Consider the following 25,289-nt stretch of genomic DNA (forward strand, 5'->3'; position numbering starts at 1 on the left):
TCTGATTTTCAGCTGTATCAGCCCTGTAACAGCCCCAGGAGATGGGAATTCTTTTAGGGCCATTATAAGAACTCCCTGGTACTCCTACTAGAGAGGAGTACCAGGTCACCTGGACAGAGGATTTAAAGCCCTGGGACTATTTACTTTGAAGAAACTCTTTGGTATGACAATAAAGAAACAACTCATCCACAGTTCTTGAATAAACAATGCTTATCATATTGTGTATAGAAACCACAACGCAGTCTGCCAAAGCTAGGGATTTAATAGGTACTTAGTTCTGGGCGATTACAGGTAATTGTTTTGCCACCGTGTGCCTTGACCTACTAGATTTCATTCTCTGACGGTTACTAGGTCCTCACTGTCTTGAAATCAACCAGAACTAGTAACCAATTCCAGATTCTCATCCCTGAGGGTACATTGCCTGCAATTATTTCTGGTAACCAATCCTACGTTAATTGGGATTCAGCTGCAGGTAACTGGAACCACTTTATTTGCTGAAGCAGAAGGGAATATAACACAGGAAATCAGGTGATCACAGAGCCATGGAAGTTTGTGGGAGCAGGCTGGAGAGGGGTTCCTCCAGCAGTGACTCAGAATAATACTGCACGCTGGCCCCCTCTGCCACCACCATGGAGCTCCCGAATGATGGCTGGCTCCAGAGGCACGATTTCGGGGCCAGATGTTTTCTATTCACCTCTCAGATCCACTCGCCACTGTTTTCCACCCTGACCTCATGGACTGTTGCATCAGTGGGCTTTCTGGCCTCTGACTTCCAGTTGGATTTGACCAATGGGAGGCCCTGGCAGGAAAAAGGCGTTTGGAGGAGAGTGAGGTCAGGGTATTTATCCCTCTGGCTCTGCCCCTCTCTGCTGGGCCACGGGGGGTTGGCTGCATCCTTTACCGGAAGGCACAGCCCCTAGCCGTGGCCCCTCTTAGCGCATGTGTCGTTCTCTTCCTGGGCTCTGGAATCCATTCCTGCCTCTGCCCCCTTAGGCTTTGGAACTGGGACAGCTCCTTATGCCGTTAGCCTCGGGGTGCGGTGCCATGTCTTCTGGGTTCCCTAAACCCTGCCCCGGCAGTCCCTTTACTAAATACTCTCCAGTTTCCGCATTTGAGCGTGCCATCTCTTTGCTGCCAGGACCCTGGGCAATGCACCTACTGGGTTGCAATCCAGGGCTCAGGAAGCTGCCACCCAAGCATGGGACCCGTAGCCACGCTGTGCCCACCACACCTGCCCCAGCAACATGGGTGTCCAGGCACATCTCCTTCTCACTGCATTTTGTCACGAGTCCCAGTCTCGCGTGGGTGCATCAGAATGGCAGACTAAACCATGCGCCTCTGTGTCTTCCTCTGTAACGTGGGGATGTAAAAGCACCTGCCTCTGAGGCTGGGTTCTAGTGAAATTAAAGCCCTGACAATTATGCTTGCTTCGTCAGTTACTCAACAAATATTAGCAGCAACGTCAGTAATACCTTTTGTCATTTTCATAGCATTTCATGAAGAGCCACTCTTTCCTGCTTGCACGCTTCTCATCTGCTCTGCCCCTTTTTCTGCAGGATCTGTCCGCAGAGAAGGGGTGGTTAGCTTCCGGTCACCCAGCACTGTCACCTGTCGCTATGGAAACTTGCAATTTCAGCCTGGCTCATGAAGATTCAAGCTCTAGAGACCAGCTTGATTCTGCCCCGCTGTCCTGGGATCTCTCCTTCTGGAATTCCTCTAGTCCTTTGCACGTTCCCTCTACCTGGAACATTCTTACCCATCTTCTTCAACTGGCAAGCTCTTATACATCCGTCAAAGCCCACTTCCCCTTTGGAAAGACTTCCTGATCGCCTAGGCAACAGTAGCCATCAATATTTATCCATTGAGCCCCCTTTGTGCCAGGCGTTGCTCTAGGCACTGGGACAAAGGAAACCTTAATGGGGCTGTGGTAAAGAATCATGAGAGGACCTACTCTTTAGATAAGGCAGCTAGGGAAGGCTTCCTGAAGGAGGAGGCACTTAAGCTGATGATAACGCAAACTAAGCCATTTTAAAAGCTGGCGTAGGGGCATCTAGGCAGAGGGCACAGTAAGTGTGAAGACCCCGAAGAAGGAAGGTATGTGGAACTTTCAGGGAATAGAAAGGTTGTCAGTGTGGCTGGGAGGGCGCGAGGGTGGGAGAGGATACGAGATGAAGATGGAGGTGTAGCTGTCGGGTCACATGGGGACCTAGGGGCTGAGCTGGGAAGACTGGATTTCTTTTTTTTTTTTTTTTAACATCTTTATTAGAGTGTAATTGCTTTACAATGGTGTGTCAGTTTCTGCTTTATAACAAAGTGAATCAGTTATATGGATTTCATTTTAAGAGCTATTGGACACCACTGACGGCTTTTGAGCGAGTTGGGATGTGAAGTGGGTCCTCTGGTCGCCTGTGGAGAACAACTCCTGGGCGGGAGGTGGGGTGTGAGTGAAGCTGGCCACGTAAGTCCAGCTAGTAAAGGCTCCCGCGTGATCCAGGAGAGGGGAAGCGGGGCCTGGCCAGGCTGGGGACGAGGAGCTAGAGCTGACAGTCTGCTGATGGTGGGCCTCGGGGGGAAGCCGACTCCCAGCCTCTGGCCTCAGGAACTGGCTTGCTTTGTGTACTGGGGAGGCGAGAGGGAGAGAAAGAGGTGTGGCTGGGCCCCAGGGGCAGAGCTTTCCGGTGGGGCTGCGGCGGCATCACTTTCAGAGCATCAGGCCCTACAGCCCAGCAAGGAGGAAGCTCCCTGCAGACGCGGCCCGGCCCGGCAGAAGCCACAGGCCCCGGAGGAAGTGAGCTGCTTGCCCCTGCCTCCCAGCCGGCCCCCGCGGCCCCCGCCGACCTAGGGAGCCCGGAACCTGTTTTGGTTTGGAATCCGGGGACCACTGTTTGCGCTCCGTGGTCTTGGTTTCCTGGCGTGGAGGAAGCAGCCAGGTGAGTCCTCGCCTCTGGGGCTTTCTGCTCGGCCGTAATTCTCGGGAGCCTGAGCTCGCACAGAGAGAGGGAGGGCTCCGAGGGGCCTCGTGGAAACGCAGCCCAGAGAGCACAGGCTTAGCTGAGCCGCCACCAGGAGGGAGCCGGCAAGGCAGACCCTGCGCCCCGGTGGCCCTCTCGCCACCCAGGCTTAGAGGCGACCGTTCCTCCCGCCCCAGAGGCCCAGACAGCCAGAAGGGCCCTTGCCCACCTCTCGTGTAGCCAGGCCAAGAGTCTCCCTTTCCACCCTGTCATCTCCCCTAAGCTTCATCCGATGTGTTGGGGAGAAAGGCCAGCCCCAGTCTCCAGATGAAGAAACAGAGGCCCAGCTCACGGAAGGGGCTGCCCGGGGCTGCTGATGGCTGGAGGCCGCTCCCAGCTCTGCATCCACTCAGCTGCCTTTGGCGAGCATCGAGTCCAGCCCCTCCTTGTAAGGAAATATCAGGACCAGAGAGGGGAGGGTATTTGCCCAAAGTCACACAGCCAGAATGAGGAGGAGCCAGCCTGGAACCCAATCTCTTAACCCCCAGGCCAAGTTCTTTCCTCTCCTCTGGCCACACCCTTTGAACCGAATCCTGTCCAAAAGGAAGCTTGGGAATATAGGGGATGGAGTTGGCCCAGCGGCTGTGTTCTCTCCCCTCCCACACTTTAGGGCAGGACGGAGCCACAGACAGTGCCCCGGTGTCCCCAGGCTGGCTGCCAGCGTGACAGGGTGGCCACAGCCCTGCGAATGCTTCCGTCTCACCGCAGCTCTGGGCCCTGCTGCTGCAGCCAGGCCTCCCCGGGGCTGGAGCTGACCACCAGCTTCGGCTGCATGAGGCCCCTGCCCCGAATGTCCGCTTGGGATTGGGAGTGCTGGGGAAGACCCAGGGGCAGGAGAGAAAGTGGGGGGGCAGTAGAGAAAGTGGGAGGGCAGGGCCTTCAGCCGAGCGGGAGAGGAAGTGAGTCCAGGGGACCAGGAAGGAGGTTCTGAATCTGCCGGGCCCGGGGGGAGCCTGGCCCCTGCCCCCGGCAAGGACGAGGAAGGGTACCTGCGGGCTCTGGGAATGCTGGCCCTTCCCGGCAAGCAAAGAGACCCCCAAACCACCATGACAGACCGGGGTGACAAGCTCAGAATTGGAGCCAGACAGGGCCAGGCCACCCCCCTGAGAGCCCAGCCTGCACGCCAGCCCCGTTCACTCACTCACAGTCTGCGGTGCCTCTCTATGTCCCCCCGACTCAGGCGCAGGGCCCAGAGAGGACAGGCCTGCTGTCCCCCAGCCCCGCCCCCGCAGGAGCTCCTGGTCTGCAGATGGCACCCATCGGTGTGTTCACCGCAACCAGCCATAGCGGCTCCACGCAGCCCGCCCAGATTTCCCCCTGGAGCTCAGCCCGAGGGTCTTCTAGATCCATGAAGCTCTGAGAAGTGGGCTGCTCCCTTGATCCTACTGCCCAGGGTGGGTGGGCTTCCCGTGTGCTGCAGTGGGGCCATGGGCTGGCCGCGCTGCGCCTGACCAAGGACCCCATCTCCCGGCCAAGCCTTTGCCCAGGTCGAGACCTCAGTCGCTGCCTTTCTCCGCACCTGTGTCCTGCAAGGATCGGCTCCGAGCTTCCCTCTCACCAGGGGCCCCGTCCCTTTGCCCAGGCAGTGCGGTGACTTGTCCATCCAAAGCCAGCTCCCACTCTCTCTCTCCCTGTGCCTCCTGGTCTGGAGGAAACGACACACAGGGTGAGTTTAGAGTGACTCGGATGGTGATGTCCTGTTTCCTGCATCCCCAGGGCCGGCAAGGCAGTGATGGAGCCGGAGCCCCTCTACAACCTGCTGCAGGTCCCCGGGAGGGTGGACCCACCGCCCGGGGAGACACTCTCACAAGGTGCTGGGCCGGCGGGGGGTGGGGGGGAGGATCTGCCTTGTAAGAACCGAACAAGCCGTGCTGGGTACTGCATTGCTTTTCTAAGTTGTCAGCTGGACACCCGGTTCTGTCCAGCCTCTGCCTATGCCTTCTGCTTTATACTTGACCCCCTGCTTCTGGAACCTTCCACAGAGTTATCCCCGTATCCCACATAACCGCACACCTCCAGGTTAATGAGGATACTGATTGCTGTGTGTGCGCACTCTGGGCTGAGGCTGTGCTGAGAACTTCTTATACGCAGCACCTCACCTATTACTCTGAGGATGGGTGTTTTTACCTCCTTTTTACAGACGAGGAAACTGAGGCACAGGGAGTAACGTAGCAGAGCACCAAGTCCAGGGTCGCGGGGCTGACTCCGTTAACTGGCGTTCTCGTTTTACAAGTGGTTTCAGGTTGGAAAGCATCATGAGGAAAATTGCAGTTTGGGTGGTAGGGCTTAGTGATTTGAAAAAATATTTATTTTTTGTTTTAGAGTTGGTTTAGAGATACTGAGAGTTCTGGCAGGCAGAGCTGGAACATGGTATGATTCAGAGTGGCAAGAAATCTGCTCCAGGAAAGGGCCACAGCCATTCACACACTCGCTCGCTCTCTCCCCAAGCGTCTGTCAAGGGCCCGCCCTCCTCTCGGCAGAACACACGGGGCTGGGTGGTACGCAAATGTTTTCAGAACGTCTAGTCTAGACATCTCCAGCTGGGCCACATGAACACAGAGGCAATGCATTTTGTGGATTTGGGCAAGGGGGCCCCACTGGGTGGCTCAGTTTCGCACCCCATCCTTTGGGACTCGATTCCAGAGGTCCCCCTTGGCCCTGACCCTTGTGGGTTCTGAGGTTCTTAAACTTGCAGGAGATGCTGACCCAGGTCTTGGGGCTCAGAGGACGAGCCAGGCAGCCTCAGCGTCGTGCCCATATTGGGGAGCCAGAGAGATGCCGGTGAACTCTGTCCTGGCCCCTTGGAGCCCGGGAATCTGGGCTCATCTGAGCCGTGGCTCCTTCTTATATATGTGGGTAGAGTTGCCTGGTAAAACAGAGGATGCCCAGTTAAATGTGAATTCCAGATAGACAAGAAATAGTTTTCGACTTTAAGTATGTTCCCAAAACATAAATACTGCAGTGTCTGAGGATAAGCTGGTGTTCATGAGGGAAATGCAGGGGGGAAGGGCATTCGGGGGAGGCTGGAAGAGCACGGGCAAAGGAAGGGAGGTGCAGAGGATGAGGCGTGTCCGGGAAATCAATCTCTTTGGATGTTTGGTGCTCAGGGTGTGTGTGTGTGTCTGTGTGTGTCTCTGTGTGTGAGTGCGTGTGTGTGTATGTGTGCCTGTGTGTTTATGGCTGTGTGTGTCTGTGTGTGTGGGTGCATGTGTCTGTGCATCTGTGCGTTTGTACATGTGTGTGTGCAGGGGTGTGTGTGTGTGAGTGCACTTGTATGCACGTGTGTGTGCATGTGTGTGTGTGCGTGTGAAGCAGCGCGACCGATTTCCTCTTGTGGTCGAGGTGCCAGCTCTGGGGGCGGCCTGCAGGGTCCCCAGGCACATATGCTCATCTCTGCTTCCAGGAGAAAAGAAGAAGTTCCTGCCACCCACTTCCAGGAAGGATCCCAAATTTGAAGAACTGCAAAAGGTGTGGCATCCTTCTCTGACCCTCTTTCTCTGGAGGAGTCTTTTTGTCTTCCTGGGGTGGGGACCACAGGCCGCCCCCTCCCCTCCCCGACCTCAGGCTGGTGGGTGGCGATCCCGCAGGCCCCCGGGAGACTTGCTGAGTGGCTGTGTGAAGGAATATTTATTGAGCACCGACTGTGTGCCTTTACGTACATGATGCCAGCAAACTTCACGGCAGCTGAGAGGGATCTGTTGGCACCTGCATCCCAGGGAGCAGATGGTGAGGCTCGGAGAAGTGACCTGACCTGTGGGGGACACATGGCTGGCCAGTGACAGAGCTGGGATTTGACCCAGGTTGTTGGCCCCCAATCTTGTGCTCCTTCTCTGGCTCAGCTGCCCAGGGCAAAGGACAGCTGGCGAAGTGGGCAGGGATAGGCATGCATCACCCACTTCTTGGTACTCTTCCTGGCTGTAGGACCAGCTGGGCACAGGCTTGGGACCTCCATTTTCCTCTACCCTACTTCTGTAGTCTCCATGGGGCCTTTCTGTTGCCTCCTCCAAGGAGGCCTCCTGGCCTGCACCACCTTTGACCCCCTAGAGGATTTGTGGCCCATTTTCCATCCTTTTCTTCCTCCCTCCCATTCTCTCCATCCCCCCCATCCACTTTTCCCTCTACTGGGCCCTGGGACACAGAAGAAAACCTGGTGGCGTGCTGACACTTCATCTTAGATTGGGTTCCTCCAGAAGCTGATCCTGAACTAAAGATTCAGGTGCAAATATTGAGTTGGGAGGTAATCGCAGGAGACAAGGAAGGGGAGCAGGGAAGTAAGACAGGTGGGAAGGAGACACCCAGGGTGGGTGATGGAGCAGGTGATGGTTGTCGGAGCTCAAGCTGTCTGGGAACCTCTGGGAGCCAGTATGGAGCGGGCACCTTGGAGGCTTCCTGCTGGGGCAGAGGAGTTGGGGTGTTTATCCACCAAGTCCCGTGTAGCTCGGGCTGCTCCCTTAAAGGGATGGGGTGCTGCTTCTCTGCACTTCTGACCTCCAAGGACAGCCCTCGGGCTTTGCTGCAGTTTGCGGGAGGGGGCGGGTCACCAGCGCCCGTGTATTACCAAAACCTTACACAGAACAAACAATAGCCCGCAGTGCTCAGGTCTTCGGGAGCCCAGAGCAGGCCCCTGACTCAGCCTGGGAGATCAGAGCAGGCTTCCCAGAGGAGGTGATGCTTTTCCTGGCCTTGAAGGACGGGTAGGAGCTGGCTGGTGGGAGGAGGGCAGAGCTGAGCCTGGTGAGAGGCCGGGTGAGGAGTGGCTGCGGGCCAGCTGTCGCTCGGGGCCCACAGGTGCTGATGGAGTGGATCAATGCTGAGCTCCTGCCCGAGCACATCGTGGTCCGCAGCCTGGAGGAGGATATTTTCGACGGACTCATCCTGCACCACCTTTTCCGTAAGTGGCTGCTTCCAAAGCTGGGCAGTCCTGGAGGGCTGGGTGGTCCCGATTCCCCTTGGGCCAGCCTGGGGCCTGCTCAGTGCCCTCTGCGGTGCCCTTGGCAGACTGGCTGCAGGACAGCCCCACGAGCTACAGCTTCCTGAGCCCTTGCCACGGAGCAGGTGCAGTTAATCCTCAGAACAACTCTGTCCTGTAACTATGCCCGTTTTACAGACCAGGAAACTGAGCTCTGGGAGGCCTGGTACCTTGTCCAAGGTCTCACCGTGAAGAAAGTGGGGGAGCCAGGGGTCTCGGCTTTAACCACTGAGCCACCCTGCCCCACAGGCATGAGAAGCACGTTGATGTGTGGGAGGCTGGGGGGTGGGGCACAGGGATGGTCAACGTGAGGTGGGCCCGGGGCAGAGCTCACCCCATCATGCAGCCTGCGTGCCCCGTGGGGAAGGGCAGCACGCTGCCTCCCTGGAGGAAGCAAACTAGCCGTGGGTCCCCTGCAGGGGCCCCAACTGTCCCCCCCCGCCAGCCTTTCCCACCCTCTCTCTCCCTCTTACTCCTTCTCCTGCCCTCAGAGAAGCTGACTGGAGTCAAGCTGGATGTGGAGGAGATCGCCTTGACCGCGGCCAGCCAGAGGCGCAAGCTCGCGGTGGTCCTGGAGGCCGCCGGCCAGAACCTGCAGGTGGAGGAGCCGCAGGCCAAGTGGAGCGTGGAGAGTGCGTGGGGCTGGTGTCGGGGGCGGGGGGGGGGGAGGCAGAATCACAGCCCCCCTACTCGGGGTGCGGGGGGTGCCGCCTTGAAGCACAGCATGAGGGTGATAAAACGCAGCCTGTTCATAATGTGGCCACTGCTTGCTGAGTTCCAAGCATCACACACGCCCTCATCTACCTCGTCAGATGGGCACTAACTGTCCTGCTTCATTAATTTAGCTGAGTTGCATCTGCAGTGCCTGCTCCTAAGAAATGAGAGTGTGCAAAGCCCCACCCCATTAACCATTTGGTATGATTTCCTGCCATTCCAACCTCTACATCTTCCCCATTTTCCAGATGAGAAAACTGAGGCCAAGAGACATTGAATAGCTTCACCAAGGTTGGGTAGTGAGGATGTAACAGTTTTCAAACCCGGTTTTTGTTGGGTCCCCTGCCACTACCTTCGCCACTGCAAGTCTCACATTCAGTAATTGATGTTTGTAATGTTGGCCCCGAATCAGGTCGCATTCAGCTTAAATCTAACAATTTGTTCACCCAGGGCCCTGCTGTGGGACGTTTAGCTGTTTAAACAGCACTGCAGTGAACATCTGCGTGTTAAAATCCCCGTCCACAGGGTGGATTGTGCCCTTGGGCTGTACTTGCAGAAGAGGGATGACTGGGGCAAAGTGTGACTATTCTTAGGTTCCAAATGTAGGTCTCCGGACCTCTGCTCTCCTGAAGGCTGGACACAGAGCTCCTCGGCCTGCAGAGGGTGGTTGTGACGACAAGGAACCCACCATGTGGCCCCAGGTTTGGTCGTCCCCCAGGGCTCTGACCTTGTGCCCCCTCCCCTCCCAGGCATCTTCAACAAGGACCTGCTGGCCACCCTGCATCTCCTCGTGGCCCTGGCCAAGCGCTTCCAGCCGGAGCTGTCCCTCCCGACCAATGTCAAGGTGGAGGTGATCATCATGGAGGTAAGGCGCAGGGCGCCGGAGGATGACTGCCTGCTGGCGGAACATCTCGGGGCCGCATCGCCACACCCTGGATGGGGGCTTGCTGCACGGGGCGGGGGCTGAACTGGGGTGAGCTCCAGGGAGCCACGAGAAACACCGAATCCCACCAGGACAGCAGTGGGGGGTTGGGCCGGAGCTGTGGGCGGGAGATGCTGAGAGGCCAGTGAAGCCACGAGGAGGGCTGTGGGCCGGCCACTCCCACCTGCTCAGCAGACGGCACCTGCCTGAGGCATCAGGAAGGTCCCGGCTGACGGCAACCACGTGGGCCATAAGTGACCATCTGTTCACGGCCTTTCTGGAGTCTTCACACCACTGGGCCACAGCCCCTGCCCTCTCACTGTGATGGTCTCATCCCTCGACAGATGAGCGTGACAAAGTTTCCAGGGACCTTTCTGGGTTTCTCCACCCACGGGGCGCTCCCTGTCTAGCACGTGCAGGACTTCTGCTGTAGCTGATGCCCCGGGAATCCATGCCTTCTCTCTCAGACAGACCCCGAGCGCCACAAACAGGCCCCACCTGCTTCCGCTCCCCGCTCTCCCCTCCCCCAGCCCCTGGGTACCTGGGGGGCAGCCGGCTTCCCTTTAACCCACCCGACAGAACACGCTGAGTCCAGCCAAACTCAGGAGAATGTACTCTTACTTGTTCAAAACAATGGACTTGAATTCTCCACTGAGCGGTGTCATGGCTTTGTTTACATGCATGTAAATCGGAAGTGACTTCATTCCTTCATGCATTCACCCACTCATTCATTCACTCACTCATTCACTCATTCACCCACCCACCCACTCACTCATTCATTCATTCACCCACTCATTCATTTGTTATTCAGATGAACACATGTCCATTGATACCCTGTGAGCCAGGCACTGGGCAGACTTTGGGGATACCTGGGGAACGAGGCAGACGTGGTCCCCATCCTCGTGGGGCTCAAGGCCTGTGGGAAGAAGGACAAGCTGGCCCCAGTGGTGAGGGCTGCCCAGGAGGCCCCCTTGAGGAGCAGATGAGGCAGAGTAAACTGGGTCCCTTGGGGCTGCTTTGGCCACTACAGTCTCCTCTAGTGGCAGGCATGGTCCTAGAATTTTCTGTGGTTCCTCCTTTCCATCCCCTTTTCTCTTTCCTAGAGCACCAAGAGTGGCCTGAAGTCGGAGATGGCGGTGGAGCAACTCACTGAGTGTGGGTGAGGGCGGGACCAGGGGCGAGGCCAGCTGTGCTTTCTCAGGAATGGGCGGTGGAGCCTGGGGCCTGGGGCCGGGGGCGGGGCAGACCTGCCTGACCTTCTTGGGAGGGGCCCTCACTCTGCCGACCCCTCTAATTGCTGCGGGGCCTGCACTGGCCCTCACAGGGCTCGCCCGCCACCCTCCGCAAAGCCCGGCAAAACAGGCAGAGCTGGGGTCAGCAGGGGCTCTGGCCCTCGGTCATGAGGTCACACTGCAGGCACTGGGGGCCAGGAGGGACCGGGAAACTGGGGTCTCTGGACCCCAAACCCAGGCCGGTTTCCTAACACCTGGATCCGGGTGCTGTCGGGAAACCTTTCCCTCATCCATGGCGGGGAGATTCTGCGGCCGGGCGTGAAACTTACAACCGGTGCCAGGAGGCAAGGGCGCCGCGGGCTCGCTCATACCACCAGCGCTTAGTGAGCACCTACTGTGTACGGGGTGGGGCTGGGACCTGGAGTGCCCGGGTCAGCCAGCTGTCGGCCTTTCATCTGTCCGCGCACGCAGGACACCAGAAGTCCCATCAGCCAATGAGCTCTCCCCTCTGCCTCGACACCCACCTGCACAGCATGTGCTTCGTGGCAGAGGTGGAAACACTCACATCGGGACGAGGGCCGGGCACGTGCGCTCGGCAACAAGAGAGCCGCAGAGTCCTGGGGTCTGGGAGAAGCAGGGGTTCCCATTAGGCGTCTTTGAACTGCAGGCCTCAGGTCAACCTTTAGAAGGGCCTTAGCAGCGCGGGACCAGGCTGGCCTGTGGCCTAAACTCCTGATTGCCTGGGTGGTAAAGGAAACCATACATGTACCTCGTACCCCCGACCCAAGCCCTCCAACACCCCAGCTGCGCTGTCTCTCCAGGGAGACGCGGCCGCTTTGCATTACTGGACTCCCTTTTGTTGGAGATTGTAACTGACCTCAGCCAAGGGTCCCTCCCTCCTGCCACCTGTAGGCCCACACTTCCGGGCACCTGCCCAGGTCCCTGCCCCGTTCCCTGGGTGGGAGCCCAGCCCTGCTGCAGGCCCCTGGGTTTGGGACGTTTGTTCTGCCCCGTGAATTGTAGAATCTTTACTGGGTACAGGCAGAATGTTTCTCATCTTTGCAAAGTTGCAAGAGCTGCGGAGGGGCCCTGGCTCTCCCTGCCGGGCAGTATTTCTCCAGACCCTGCCACATGTGGCTGCCTGGCTTCCCCACTTCGCAGCCCGCCCCTGTCTGGTCCAAAGGTCTTTCCGGTTTTGATCTGAGAGTGGGTTCCTTGCAGGAAAGTTGTGGATTCTCCTTTCCGGTCTAACACTTACTGAAGGCCCACTGTGTGCAGGGCACGGGGCTGTTTCAGCTGCCTTAACCCATTTTACCCTCGGCAACCCCAGCTGGGTGAGTTCAGTTCTCTTCTGCTCACAGGCTGGACAGCCAGCCCCACCTGGACTGAAATCCCAGACCAGCCATGTCTGAGCTGTGTGCCCTTGGGCAAGTCACTCCCCCTCTCTGAGCTTCTTCACGCCTCTGATAAAGGGGGACCCATGCCTACTTGTTGGGGCTGCTGTGAGAGTTATAAGTGATGTATGTGAGGGGACATTCCCCCTCCTGTACGCCCCCAGCCCTGAGGCCCTTCCGGTCTACGGCTCCTGGATGTCCATTGGGGATGGGGTGGGGGGAAGGGCTCAAACCTCTGCCAGCTGATGATGGGTAAGGTCTGTGGTCCAGGCGTGTGAGCCGAGCATGGCCAAGGGCGGAGGAAGCAGACCTCTGCTGGTCCCTCCTGCCAGCGGGGCCTGTGCGCTCATTGGCCCATTTACCCTCCCAAGGTCACCCTGGGAGGAGGGCTTGCCCCCCCACCTCCAACCACCCCAGCCCCACCCCGACTCGGGGAGGCTAAGTGACCTCCCTGTCACCCAGCCGCTGAGCGACTCTGCACGGGGCCCTGTCAAGGCTGAAGCTTCAGGCTCCAAGTTTGGGGAACTTGAGAGGGAGGGTGCAGTTAGCGGTCATGGGCGCTGCACCCCTTCTCCCTTCATAGCCCTAAAATCACCCTTCTCAGCCGCTGATGAGCTCAGAAATGTCTGTGAGGGCAGCACAGGGACTTGTGCCCCTCCTGGCAGCTGCCTCCGTGCTGAGCCCTGAGTCTCAGGCTGCCCTCTCCACCCCCCAGGGCCACGGTCAGAGGGGCCGCCCGGCTCTCCAGGGAGAGTTCGGCCTACTTGGGTCCCAGAACCTTGCTTCTAGGAGGTGCGCTGGGGCAGAGAATTTAGCAACAAAGTCAAAGAAAAACCACTCGAAAACAATAGAAAGGGAGTGAAAGAAGCCAGACACAAGAGAGTACATACGATTTCATTTCATAGACGAACAGACAAAATGAAAGGCCAACAAGACAAATCAGAGCAGTGGTAACCTTTGTGGGGTGTAATGGGACGGGGGAGCACATTGGGGGTGCTAGGAAGGTTCTGTGCCTTGTTGGGGGTGGTGATTACACATGCGTGTACATATGTAAACATGCACCAGCTCTAAAGTTAGGATGCGTGTGTTTTTCTTGTGTGTGTAACATGCCCCCCTGCAAACTAAAACAGCAGCCACAGAAAGGACACAATCCAGACATTTCTAGGTGTGGGAGCCTCAGGGGAAGGTTTGAACCTCGTTTGCCGTTTGCTTTCCACGAGGGCCCTGCCTGCTTACAGAGCTGCCAGGAAAAAGCAGCTCCCCAGTTTCTTTGTCAACCTTCCCACTGCCGGGTCTTGTCATATGAAGAGACTACAGGTTTGAGGATGGTTTTTTTTTTAACCATGTGTTTCCTTTTTTCCCCCCTACAATTTTCCCTTTAGCACAGACAAGGACCAACCTTCGAGTGAGTACTTTCCTAATTTAGGGAATCTTTTTCTACTGGATACGTGTGGAGACAAACATGTCATGGTGACAGGTTGATTATTGGGTGCGCTCCAAGTTCCTTTGTGGTCTGCTATGTGTATCTCGAACCTTCTTGTCCGTTTGTCCCTCCTTCTGTCTGTCTGTCCACGGATCTGGCTGTTCCTTCTTACGATACCGCTCACATGGGTAGAGAGATTTATAATTCCCATCGGCAGCAACTATGGAGTGTTCAGTGTGTGGGCTCTGGAGCCAGTCAACCTGGGTTCAAACACTAATTCCTCCATTTATTAGCCACGTGATCTTGGGCAAGTGTCTGAACCGGTCTGTGCCTCGGTTTCCTCATCTGTAAAATGGGATTAATAATGGCACCCACCTCTTAGAATGGTGGTGAGGGTGAAAAGATACCTTGTGAATGTGCTTAGCACAGAGTAAGTGCTTGATAGTGATTGTTCACTAATTTGGCTGCTACTTTTGTGACAGAGATCTTCACCAATCAACTGATTAAGCCAGCCTTTCCTTCTTCATTCATTCATTCCTTAGTCAGTCTGCCTGGCCAGTTGGTCATCCATCCATCCTTATACCAATCCATCTATCCATCCATATACCAATCCATTCATCTATTCATCCATCCATCCACCCACCCATCCATCCATCCACCCACCCATCCATCCATCCTTCTATCCATCCATCCATCCATCCATCCACCCATCCATCCATCCTTCTATCCATCCATCCATCCATCTACCAACCCATCCATTCATCATCCATCCATCTTAACATGATTTTTCCTCCTTGAACCTTACCCACTTGGGACAAAGAGCTGTATGGGCAAGGGATTCTCACCTGCAGAGGAGGAGATAGTGACCTGCGAGGGGCTTCTGAGAACAGGGGCTGAGAAAGGTTGAGTGGGGAAAGGGAGGAGAGGGGAGGCAGGAGGGAAGCTGGTCGGATGTCTGTGTGTGCACGTGTGGAGGGGCAGCCGGAGGACACAGGGGTTGCCTAGGGAGCAGTGTTTGTTAGGGGGCTGCATGAGGCTGGGTCACACAATGAGGGGCAGGGACACGGAAAACGGCTTCCTTAAAACCATTTCTAGCATGTCCATCCTGTTCTAGCCTGTGCCATCTGAGTGCACATTGGCCTCTGAATTCCTGGCTCCTTCAGGGACACAATTTCACTGACCACAGGCCAAGGGGTCTGGGAGGGACCACTGGTGTTTCCACCATGTTTATTGGTTTATGGGGCATTTTAACGTGCATGATGCTATCTGGTGCTACTTTTCCCCATTCACTAATGAGGGAACTGAGGCACAGAGAGGTGAAGTGATTTGTTCAGAGTCACACAGCAGCTGATTGGCAGAATCAAGAGGGAAATTCTTCTACTCGGTTTGGGTATTCAGTGCCTGTGGAGCATTCTCCCCAGGGGAAGGTGAAAAGCTGCATAGCTGCAAATAGTAGGAATGCAGCTTGTGGGAAAAGGGCGTTAGTCTGAGGACTTGGCACCTCTGAGGCTGGACCAGTGGCCTGAGCTGCTAAGACGCAGCTCCGTGGGCATGACTCAGCTGTGGAGGGCGCTGGTCATTTGTGCGCTGTAGCAAAGTCCGGACTCTCTGGGAGGGCTGGGTGCCCTTATTCTGCCAATCCACAAACGCTGCGGAGGAGACCTCTGGGCCAAGAGTCAGTGCGGGGCTGGTCCCTGCTCAGCCATCTATGGCAGTTCCCGTGGGCTTGTGGATGGAGCAGGGAACCAGCTGGAGGCAGGGCAAGTTCCCAGAGGAAGGGTTGGTGTCCACGGCAGGAAAGATGACTGTTTACTTAAGTCCTACTGTGTGCCCAGCCACCATCACAAATGTGTTATCTGCTCCCAAACTGGATATTTACAATGACCCCACCTAGTATTTATTATCAGCCATACTTTACAGATGAGGAAAACAAGGCCCAGAGAGGGGAGGCGATTCTCTCCAGGCCACACAGCCAGGGGAGCAGTGACTCTGACCCAGACCTGTTCTTTAATTCAAGAACCTTGAGATAAAACTACATCTCCCTCGAGACTGGTTATTCTGAGAAACTTTGGTGGAAAAAAGTCCCTGTTTGACCCAAAGATAATAGCATCGTAATGAGGTGTTTAATGGTTCTGTCTGCAGAGGACGTCTTTGATGAATTATTTAAGCTGGCCCCGGAGAAAGTGAACGCTGTGAAAGAGGTAAGAGAGGTCAAAGTTCCAAGAGTACCTCCTGCCGCCCGCCCACCCACCGCCCACCTGCCTTGAGTCTGGGGGTGGGAGTGGGGCAAAGGGAAAGGAATCGGGACCTCACTCTGCACCTGCTGTGCGCCGGGTGCCGTGCGGGGGCCTTTTTGTGACCCCAAGTGGGAAGGTCGCAAACCCAAGCTGGGGACCTGGGGCCCTTGTTCTTCCCTGGGTAGGCCATCGTGAACTTCGTCAACCAGAAGCTGGACCGCCTGGGCCTGTCCGTGCAGAATCTGGACACCCAGGTAGGGACTCAGCTGCAGGGTCTGGGGCAGGGAAGGGGCATGGGGAGGGGGTTCCACAGGGCACTGGGAGCCTGGGCCCATCCTATGTGGCGTGGCGTGTGTCACCTCTTGGAACCTTGGGGTCTTCTTCTCCAATGGGGATGTTGCTGGTAGGCGGTATTGCCCATCAGGGGCACGACGGGGATCCTGTGAGGTGGGGATCTCGGGGTTTGTCTACGCTGTTATTACTTTTCATTGTAAAATAACCACTTTTCAGCTCTTTTTTCAAAATTAATCTTGGTCTATCCAATCCCAAGACTCAAAGCACATGAGGTTTCCCTAACTGCATTCGCTCGCAGCGTTTATTAGGTTGTACCGTGTGCCAGGAGGGGTTGTAGGTGCCAACACAGCCCCGTGTCTGTGGACTCCCTGAGTTGCCCAGCCCACTGTTCTGGGGCAGGAACAGAGTCTTAGGAGGTCAGCCTTCCCCAGTGGGTCGTGGCCTCCGACGAGGATGCTGTGCCCTGTGGTTTCCCTCAACACAGTGGGGCGCAGAGAAGCTGTGAAGCTAATTGCCAGCCCAGGGCCTTCAGGGTAGCAATGGAACCTGCTGGACCCTGGGCACATTAACTGGGCGTGGTGGTGCAGGGCTCGGGCCACGTGGGTTTTGCTCACACAGCATGGCTGGGGGCAGGTGGTGAGGTCAGGTCTGGTCACTGGAGCTGCTGATGTCTCAGGCACAGCCTGACATTAGCCAGCGGGGAACGGGGTTGCTATACCCCTGTGCCTGGTAGCTAAAGCCGATACTGCCCTCACTATATGCCCGGCCCTGAGCAAAGTGCTTTGCATACATTAACTCACTGACTCCTCCCAACAAACTCTTTAGGTGGGAACTGATACTATCCCATTTTACAGATGAGGACATTAAGCACAGAGAGGTTAATTAACTTGTCCAAGGTCACACAGCGATTAACTGGTGGACCTGGGATTTAAGCCCAGGTTGCTGAGGCCAGAGTTTGTGCAGAGGAGTCTGTGTGTGACGTGGTGTGGTGACACTGCAGGGTGGAGATAGCAGACTCTGAAGCCAGATGGGCACGTGTTGCTCCTGGGCCCTGAGGACACCTTCTCCACCTTAGCTGTGTGGCTTTGGACCTGGACTTCTCTGAGCCTCAGGCTCCTCTTCTTTTAAAATGGGTACAGGGATGCCAACCTCATAGAACTGTGAGTAATAAATGAGATGATGAGCATCCAGGCGTTTTGTGTATTACCTGACACACTGTCTACACATAATAAACAATACATTTGTGGTTTTATTGTATTTTATGTGGGAATAAACAAGATGATTTCTTAGGTTTACATTCTACCTGTTTCATCTTTCTCTCTCCCTTGGTAAAATAATGACATTTGGAGAATAATGGCACATGTGAGGATGGTATTTCGACTGCTGGATAAAAGGGGATATTAAAGTCCCTGGTATTTTGGTGGTATTACCAGGGAATATGCCAAACTAATAGCATCAGAATAGACCTAATATGAGGAAATTCCATTAAGGACTTCACGTGGTGGCTTTTCCTCCAACATTCAATCTTGTGTTTTGTGTCTTTGAAGAGATTGAATAGGATTATATTAGCATATCATGTGCTGGTGCTAGGGTGACAGATTTATCTCTGAACATACAGACAAAACAGACAAATACAAATGTGGCAGCCAGCAAAATAAGCTCGGTGTGCTGTTCTCTGCCTTCTCCTGATGGAATTATTTAACACTTAACTCTGTTTTCTCCTGGGCTTCTGTAGCTCATGGAACAGTATGTGGTTTAAAAAATGATTTGAAGCTATTTTACAGAAAATGTAAAAATAGCTCATTTTATTGAGCGCATGCTCTGTGCTAGGCACCCAATAACTGCTTTATATCTGCTGCTGTTTACAACAACTCTGTGAGGTCAGGGTGTCGTCCCCATTTCTCAAAAAGGCTCAGAGAGGTTGTGTGACTTCCGTAGGGTCACACAGCCTGTAAAAGGCAGAGTGGGATCCTCCAGGCTATCTGCCTCCCGTTCCCTCCTTTGTAGTTTGCAGATGGAGTCATCTTACTCTTGCTGATTGGACAACTGGAAGGCTTCTTCCTGCACTTGAAGGAATTCTATCTCACTCCCAAATCTCCTGCGGAAATGGTAAGTTTTCCAAAGATTTTCCTTAGGGGTCTACCTCTGAGTAGACAGATCTAGGAAATTGTCATGATCAGTCTTTATTTATTCACTTCCAGGTGAAGTAAGGGTGAAAGGAAACTTTGTTTGTCCATATGTCTGCCCATCCATCCACCAGCCTCACCCATAGACGCTCACACCTATCCACTGACTTATTCATTCATTCATCCACCCAGTTCATCCACCCATTCACCTGCCTGCACATCCACCCATCCACCCATCCATCCACCTGCCCATCCTTCCATCCATCCACTTGCCCATCCATCCATCTATCCATCCATCCATCCATCCACCCACCCACCCATCCACCTACCCATTCATCCATCCATCCACCTGCCCATCCATCCATCCATCCATCCACCCACCCATCCATCCATCCACCCATCCATCCATCCATCCCTCCACCTGCCCATCCATCCATCTACCTGTCCGCCCACCCATTCACCCATGCACCGGATCCATCATTTTCTGAGGTCCTCTTGGCATCAGGCCCCGTGGGCCATAAAGACAATCCAGCACAGCTCCTGCTTTTGAGGACCGCTCACTCTCCACCCACTGTACTCTCAATGATGTATGGTATTCTAGGGCCATGATGAAGTGCGTTGGTTCATGGTGGGTGGGCCGGTGCGGGACCTGAAAGAAAGCGTGGTTAGTAGGATCTGCAGGAGTCAGGAGAGGCCTTGCATGAGAGGTGGCCGTGAAATTGACTGGGGCTTGGTTCGCAGCGTTAACTCGGGAGGGCACCCCCAGGGGAAGGGAACAGAGTCAGCCAAGGCTCGGATGTGGCAGGGGTTCTGGCCTTGTGGGAATCAGGAGTTCCCATGTGGACCCTGGAGTCTGGGGGGCTGGTTGGGAGATGGCTGCGTTAGTCCAGGCGCAGGGCTCTGGTCTCCGCCTGCACCTCAGGCTTTTTGCCTCTATAATGTGTTCACAGTCCCTGGCCTGCCACCCCTCAGACCACACAAATAATAGGAAAGAGTCTGGAGTATCACAGAGGAGGAAGTCTCCAGGGGCATGTGGAAGCCTCCAGGGGCATGTGGTCCCTGGTTCCCCAGACCCGCCCAGGACCCCAGGTGGCCAGCTTCTCTCTGTCTGCACCAGGGTCCCGGGGACGGCTCAGCGGCAACCCAGGGTAGGAGGGCACCCTTTCAACCCTCCACAGAGAGGGGACACCAGGCAGGGCTGGGTGCCGGTTCCCAGTGCCAGCCTTGGGGCGTTTCTGGGAAAAGGAAAGATTTCTGTCCCCTTTGATGTGCCCGTGGCCCTGGGGCTGGTTCAAACCTCAAGGCCTGCCTGGGGTTGGGAGGTGAGCCTGTACACCCTTGACCCCGGGCCAGTTCCAGACTCGATCTGTGCCTGGCCCCCACGTATCCGCAGCCCTGTCTGTACCTGCTTCTGGCTGCAAGCCTGACCTACTCGGTCCCCTGCCGAATGTTCCAGGCCCGCCTTCCCAGCCTGCCTGACCCCCGGCCGCAGCCTCACTGCCTGCCTGTGGTCCTTACTCAGCCTGGGCCTCTGGCATCTCCGGATCTTTCCCAGGCCGTTCTCTAGGCCCATCCTGCCCCCTGCTTTGCTTCAACCCCCTTAGCCGGGTGGTCGGCTCTGACCACCTTATCCCCTCTGAGCTCTTGGGCATCCTATAGGGCCCCGAACCATGGCTACTCTCACATCCTCTTGGAGTCCCACCTGCCTCCGGCCTCACCTGGCCCTTTACCCCATTTCTCCCTCACTCCATACCCCTGCGAGGGAGGTAGGGCAGGGTTGTATCTCCATTTTACAGAGGGGAAAACTGAGGCTTTGGGACATGCCCAGGGCCATCCAGCTACTCAGTGGCAGGTCTGACACCAGGACTGGCCACCCAACCCTCAGCCCACACTTCCCCCTTTGCAGCAGGAAGATGCCATCTTTGTGGCATCATCTCCACCTTCCCAGGAGGCAGGGGTGCTCTTGACTTGAAGATTGATTTGGGGCTCAGATTCCCAAGAGCTGAGAAGCAAACAGGCTAGAGCAGTGCGGTGTTTGTAGCTCTAGTGGTGGTAGAAACAGTGGTCAACACTTACTAAGTTCTTGTCCTTCACCAGGCACTGTGTTAATCAGCTATTGCCACGAAAATGCTGTGTAACAAACCACCCAAACAACCAGTGGCTTAAAACTGCAATCCTTCGTTCTTGTGGATCTGCGGGTCGGCTGGGTTTGGCTGCTCTAGGCTTGGCTGGGCTCCATCACTCACCCGGGGTGGGCTGGGCGTCAGGCCATGTAGGCTGGGGTCACTGGGGCCGTTCAGCTCCGTGCCACGTGCTTCTCCTCCTCCCTGGGACTGGCAGTGAGCCTGGCATGTTTTTTTCACGGCAATGGCAGGGACACAGAGACAAAGCAGAACACACAAGGCGCAGGCTCAGACCTGGGGTGCCGTCACTTCCTCTTCATCCTCTTGGCCAGAGGAGGCCCTGCGGCCTTGGTGCAGAGGCGGGAGAGCCCTGCGGTGTGTGGTGCAGAGACGATGCAGAACTGGGGCCAGGGAGGCGCTCGCCTCCCTGGATGAACTTGTTAATTCCTCCCAACATCAGGCCTCTGTGTAGGAACTATTCCCCATCCCCATTTTGCTCTGGGGAAACTGAGTTCAGAGGGAGCTAGTAAGCTGGTCAGGAGCACACCACCAGTTAGGGTCGAGGTCAGACTGGCATCCAGGCTCGTCTCTCTCCAAAGCCAGAGCCGCCTCCTTGCGTCATTCCGGGGGAGCCAGAGTGAGCCCCATGGGAGACGGGGGCGGGTGGTGAGCCTTTCGATGGCCAAGAAGGAGGCTCGCCCGGAGCTGCGGGGACAGGGGGGCTTAGGTGGGTCAGAGCGAGGCTGAGACCGTGGCACTGACCTTCATCCGGAAGGCAGGAGGCCTGTGTGTGATCAGTGATGAGGGTGGGAGGATGGAGACGGGCAGGTCACACGTAGGCCCCCTGGGGACGAGGGGCTCAGAACAGCACAGGGGTCCTCTCTCTGTTACTCAGGTGTTGGGATTTCATGGGATGTCAAGGTGTGATCACTATTTGCTCACCTCCAACCCCTAGTTAGTTACAAGCCAGGGACAAACGTCCCAACTTCTAAGGCCCCTGTGTGCAGGCAGCCTGCCAACTCCACCGGCTTTAGGACCGGCTTCAGGACCAGCTTCCAAAGATGAGGCACAATCTATGTGGGGGAAAAGAAGCAGCCTCTCAGCTCAGACCCCAAGAATGCATTTTTATGGACTATTGTAGGAAATCTCAGCCACAGGAATGTGTAATAAAAATGCTGGGGAAGTCATTAGCTGAAGAGGGCAGGAACAGCGGCCCTTTCCGAGGAATTGTTATCTCCGCAGTGTGGCCTCTGGCAATCGAATTTCTCGTTATCAGACCTTCTTTGCCAATGGCAAAGGTTGCCATTCCCTGAGGGAAGAGGAGTAGGGGTGGAGGAGAAAGGCGATCATTTTCTCTGCAGAAATGAAAGCACCGGGGCCAAGAATCTCTGGCTTCTTCCGACATGCAATTACTTCTCCCGGGGATGATTTGAATGCATCCTTCTGGGTCGTAACCTTCTCTCAGCTCCATACTTTCATCATCTCAAACTGTGCGCGGAAGAAAAATGATGCTTTGGGTAGAGTGTGGTGGGATCAGGCTGGAGCTTGGGGCAGCTCTCCTGGTCAGACTGAGCACCACCGAGGAGTGTGACCCATAGAAACAAGTGCGATCATTGCTCTAGTTGATGGCAGCAATTCTCAAATCCCACGAGGGCAGGCAGTGGGTCTGGGTTTGCCCCTGTTGCGTGGCCAGCGCATAGTAGATGCTCAATAAATATTTTTTAAATAAGGGAAGGAAGTCTTTCCAAGACACTGGTCCCGTGAGCTGCTCTGTGACAAATGGATCTTATGGTCAAGTCACCTGGGAAAACATGCACAGTCTTGAAGGCTCATGACACACCAAAACATATTCAAGGCTCTGAGAAGTCCTGCAGCAGAGGATTTCCATAGAACTTTGTCGAAGCCAACATTTCCCAAAGCTGTTTGGCTTTCTGCACCTTGGACCATGCTGTGGGGATGCGGGCTTAGAGGGTGAGCGCATCAAAGGCAGGGCTGCGAGGCGGGGGAACCCAGCCCGGCTGTCTCGTTCTCACTCTGACATTTACTTTCTGTGCGCCCTGTAAATAGTGTTCATGATGAGAATGAGAATAATAGCAATAGTTGTAACCCTCATTTTCCAGTCGGGGGAAGACTTGGGGACAAAGGCACGGGACGAGCAGTGGAGGTCTTAGCCCCTCTCTCTGAGGTTTGCTTCCACCTGGTCTGGGCCTCCCCAGAGGTGTGTCTCACCTGCTTGGGAGCATTGGCACCTGTGACAGCCTTGGTTTCTTCTTCTTGATGGGCTCTCGAGGGGACAGCCCTGCTGGGCCGCTGACCCAGCCTCTGCCACTCTCTCTCTTGCATCTTGGACCCAGCTCAGGGCCTCTGTCCATGTGATGCTCCATCAACTCTCCCCCGTGGAGAAGGGCTCTGCTCACTGCCTTCCAGACCCGTGTGGTCCCTGCACGGCCACCAGCTGCCATGGAGGACTCTGGCCCCTTGCCCGGGATGTGGCAGGAGTCCTTGGCGTGGGCGGAAGATGCTCCCCCTGACCCTGCCCTGTGCCCTTGGACCGGGACGGTGACCTGCCCCTTTCCCTCTCAGACAGAGTTCTTTCTCAGGGGCTTCAGGCCCTCCTACACGCCTCACTTCCCACCCCTTGTAGGAGCCCGGACAGCTGGAATTTGCAGGGAAGCCCTGGCTCTGCCTTCATTATCCCACCTTCAAGTCTTGCCCTGTGGTTCCAATCCTGTGTCCACCATCACACTTGGATCTACATGGCAGCTTGGAAAGGCCTCTGGAAGATGCACTATTCCCCTTATACAGATGAGGGGACAAAGGCCCAGGCAGGACACATGCCTTGTCTGACCTGTGACTTGTGACGTAGTCGGGCGGGTGCACAGACATCTAACCCAGATCTGCCCAGACCCACCAGGAGGTGACTGCAGGCGGCCTAGGCAGGGCGGCCTCCTCGGATGGGCCTTGCTCATCTGCTGCTCCGCCAGCCGGGTCTCTGGGCCCCTGGCTAGGTTGCCATGGGAACTGCCTGGCCTGTTTGAAGCGGGCTTTGGGGCTGGGATGGTCGGCAGATGGGGAGGGAAGGGACCGGCACTGCCGGCCACCAGTCTGGGACATCCAGTCAGCACAGTGGGCCTGAGACCGTTGAAGGAAGGACCTGCTTGAGGTGCCAGGGAATAGGGGACTCAGCCAGCTTTATCCCTGGCTTTTCCTGCCTTGCCCCATGTCCTCTTTTTACCACACCAGCCTGCTGCCCCAAGGAGAAGGGCAGGGGTCTTTTCGGTGGGATCTGAGGCCCCAGGGAGAAACTAGCTGTGAAAAGGCAGGGCTCCACTGACAGAGGGGCGGCTCTGAGCCGAGGGCTGATGGGGCTCCCCAGGGCCCACCACCCGGGGTCCTGGATCGGGGGAGATGGTGGAGACCCCGCTTTGCAGGGAGCAAGTGGAGGCCCCAAGGCGCCGAGGGACTTGCTCGAGGCTCCCCAGGACCGAGCGGGGATCCGAACCTGGGTGGGCCTGACTCTGGCCCGGGCATTCTCCTCAGTGCTGGGATCGGTGTCTCAGGCGCCAGCCCAGGCAGAGGGGTGGCACAAAGGGCAGGCACCTGGGTAGAGGTGGCTCCTCCAGCCCCCAGTCTACTTTGCAGGCACCTGGTTCCGACACTTTCCGTCCTGTGAGCTCAGATGAGCCCTGTGGCCGCTCTGAATGTCGGTCTCCTCATCTATGCTTTACCCATGGAACTCAGCTGTTTGTTCCTGAGGGAGTCTCTGTTGCTCACGGGTTTCGGGGCTTCTTCGGAAAAGATCAGGATGAACCCATGCTCCCTTCCCTGGCTAGTCCCCTCACCTGGCAGGACTCACCCCCAGGTGTCACCTCCACCAGGAAGCCTTCCCTGATCCCTGGGCTGGGTGCCTTCCTCAGGGGCTGCCTTTCCCACTAGAGGTGGCCTCCTTGCTGCACGATGGGTCATCGTGCTGACATCTGATGGGGTCTTGTCATTGTAGCTACACAACGTCACCCTGGCCCTGGAGCTGCTGAAGGATGAAGGCCTTCTCAACCACCCCGTCAGCCCCGAAGGTGAGTGCAGGGCACTCGTGGGCAGCCAGCCTCGGGCGAGCGCCACCGAGCGGGGCACGGGGCGTGGGGACAGCCGTGTGTTGGTGCGGCCTCTTGCCTGGCGTTTGCTGAGTTTTCCTATGAGGGGCACTGTGTCCACAGCTCCTACCCACGCCAGTGGAGGATGGTCCTGGGGAGAGGAGATGGGGGACTGAGGTCCCTGGGGATGGGCTGTGCAGAGGGCTGAGGCCTGGAGGAGTCGCAATGTTGGGGGCCCCACAGGTGGGTGCAGGGGAGGAGGAGGAGGTGGCACACCCTGTGATGGGTCCTGGGACTCAGGCCCAGCTTGACCAACTGTCCTGGTTTGCCGGGGTTTCTCCCGGGTTTAGCACTGAAGGCCTGTGTCCCAGGGAACCCCTTGGTCCCGGGCAAAGGTGGACGGTTGGCCACCCCCTGCCCAGGCCTGAACCCTGCCCTGCTCTCCCCTGGCCCGCAGACATAGTGAACAAGGACGCCAAGAGCACACTGCGGGTCCTCTACAGCCTGTTTCGCAAGCACAAGCTGAAAGAAAGCGCGGACGGGGTGCCCCTGGAATCCCCAAATTAACCGTCACAGCCCCCAAAATCTGCTTCTCAGAACCTGCCTGCCAGGCCCAGCTGGAGGTCCTGAGGGCCACAGAGGGATCTCCTCCCCGTCCAGCCAGCCCCTGGGCCTCCCACTCTTATCCTGTGTGCCTGCGGCACGCCCCAGCCCCCCTTCCCTCTCTGCTGTTTCCATCCGTCTGAATATCTT

The 25,289-nt window shown here is 56.4% G+C and overlaps 1 protein-coding gene across 1 annotated transcript; it reads left to right on the forward strand.

The window, feature by feature from the left end:
• The first annotated feature begins 2,785 nt into the window (after nt 1-2,785).
• Nucleotides 2,786-25,289, forward strand: PARVG (parvin gamma). The gene is made up of 13 exons (XM_059934895.1): nt 2,786-2,930; nt 4,728-4,822; nt 6,415-6,479; nt 7,800-7,902; nt 8,472-8,612; nt 9,444-9,559; nt 10,720-10,775; nt 13,625-13,647; nt 15,808-15,866; nt 16,088-16,156; nt 18,204-18,305; nt 24,446-24,518; nt 24,994-25,289. The coding sequence occupies exons 2-13, from the start codon at nt 4,744-4,746 to the stop codon at nt 25,101-25,103; spliced, it is 996 nt and encodes a 331-aa protein (XP_059790878.1). The 5' UTR covers nt 2,786-2,930; nt 4,728-4,743; the 3' UTR covers nt 25,104-25,289.

The sequence above is a fragment of the Balaenoptera ricei genome, chromosome 10, assembly GCF_028023285.1.
Source record: "Balaenoptera ricei isolate mBalRic1 chromosome 10, mBalRic1.hap2, whole genome shotgun sequence".
Taxonomy (NCBI): domain Eukaryota; kingdom Metazoa; phylum Chordata; class Mammalia; order Artiodactyla; family Balaenopteridae; genus Balaenoptera; species Balaenoptera ricei.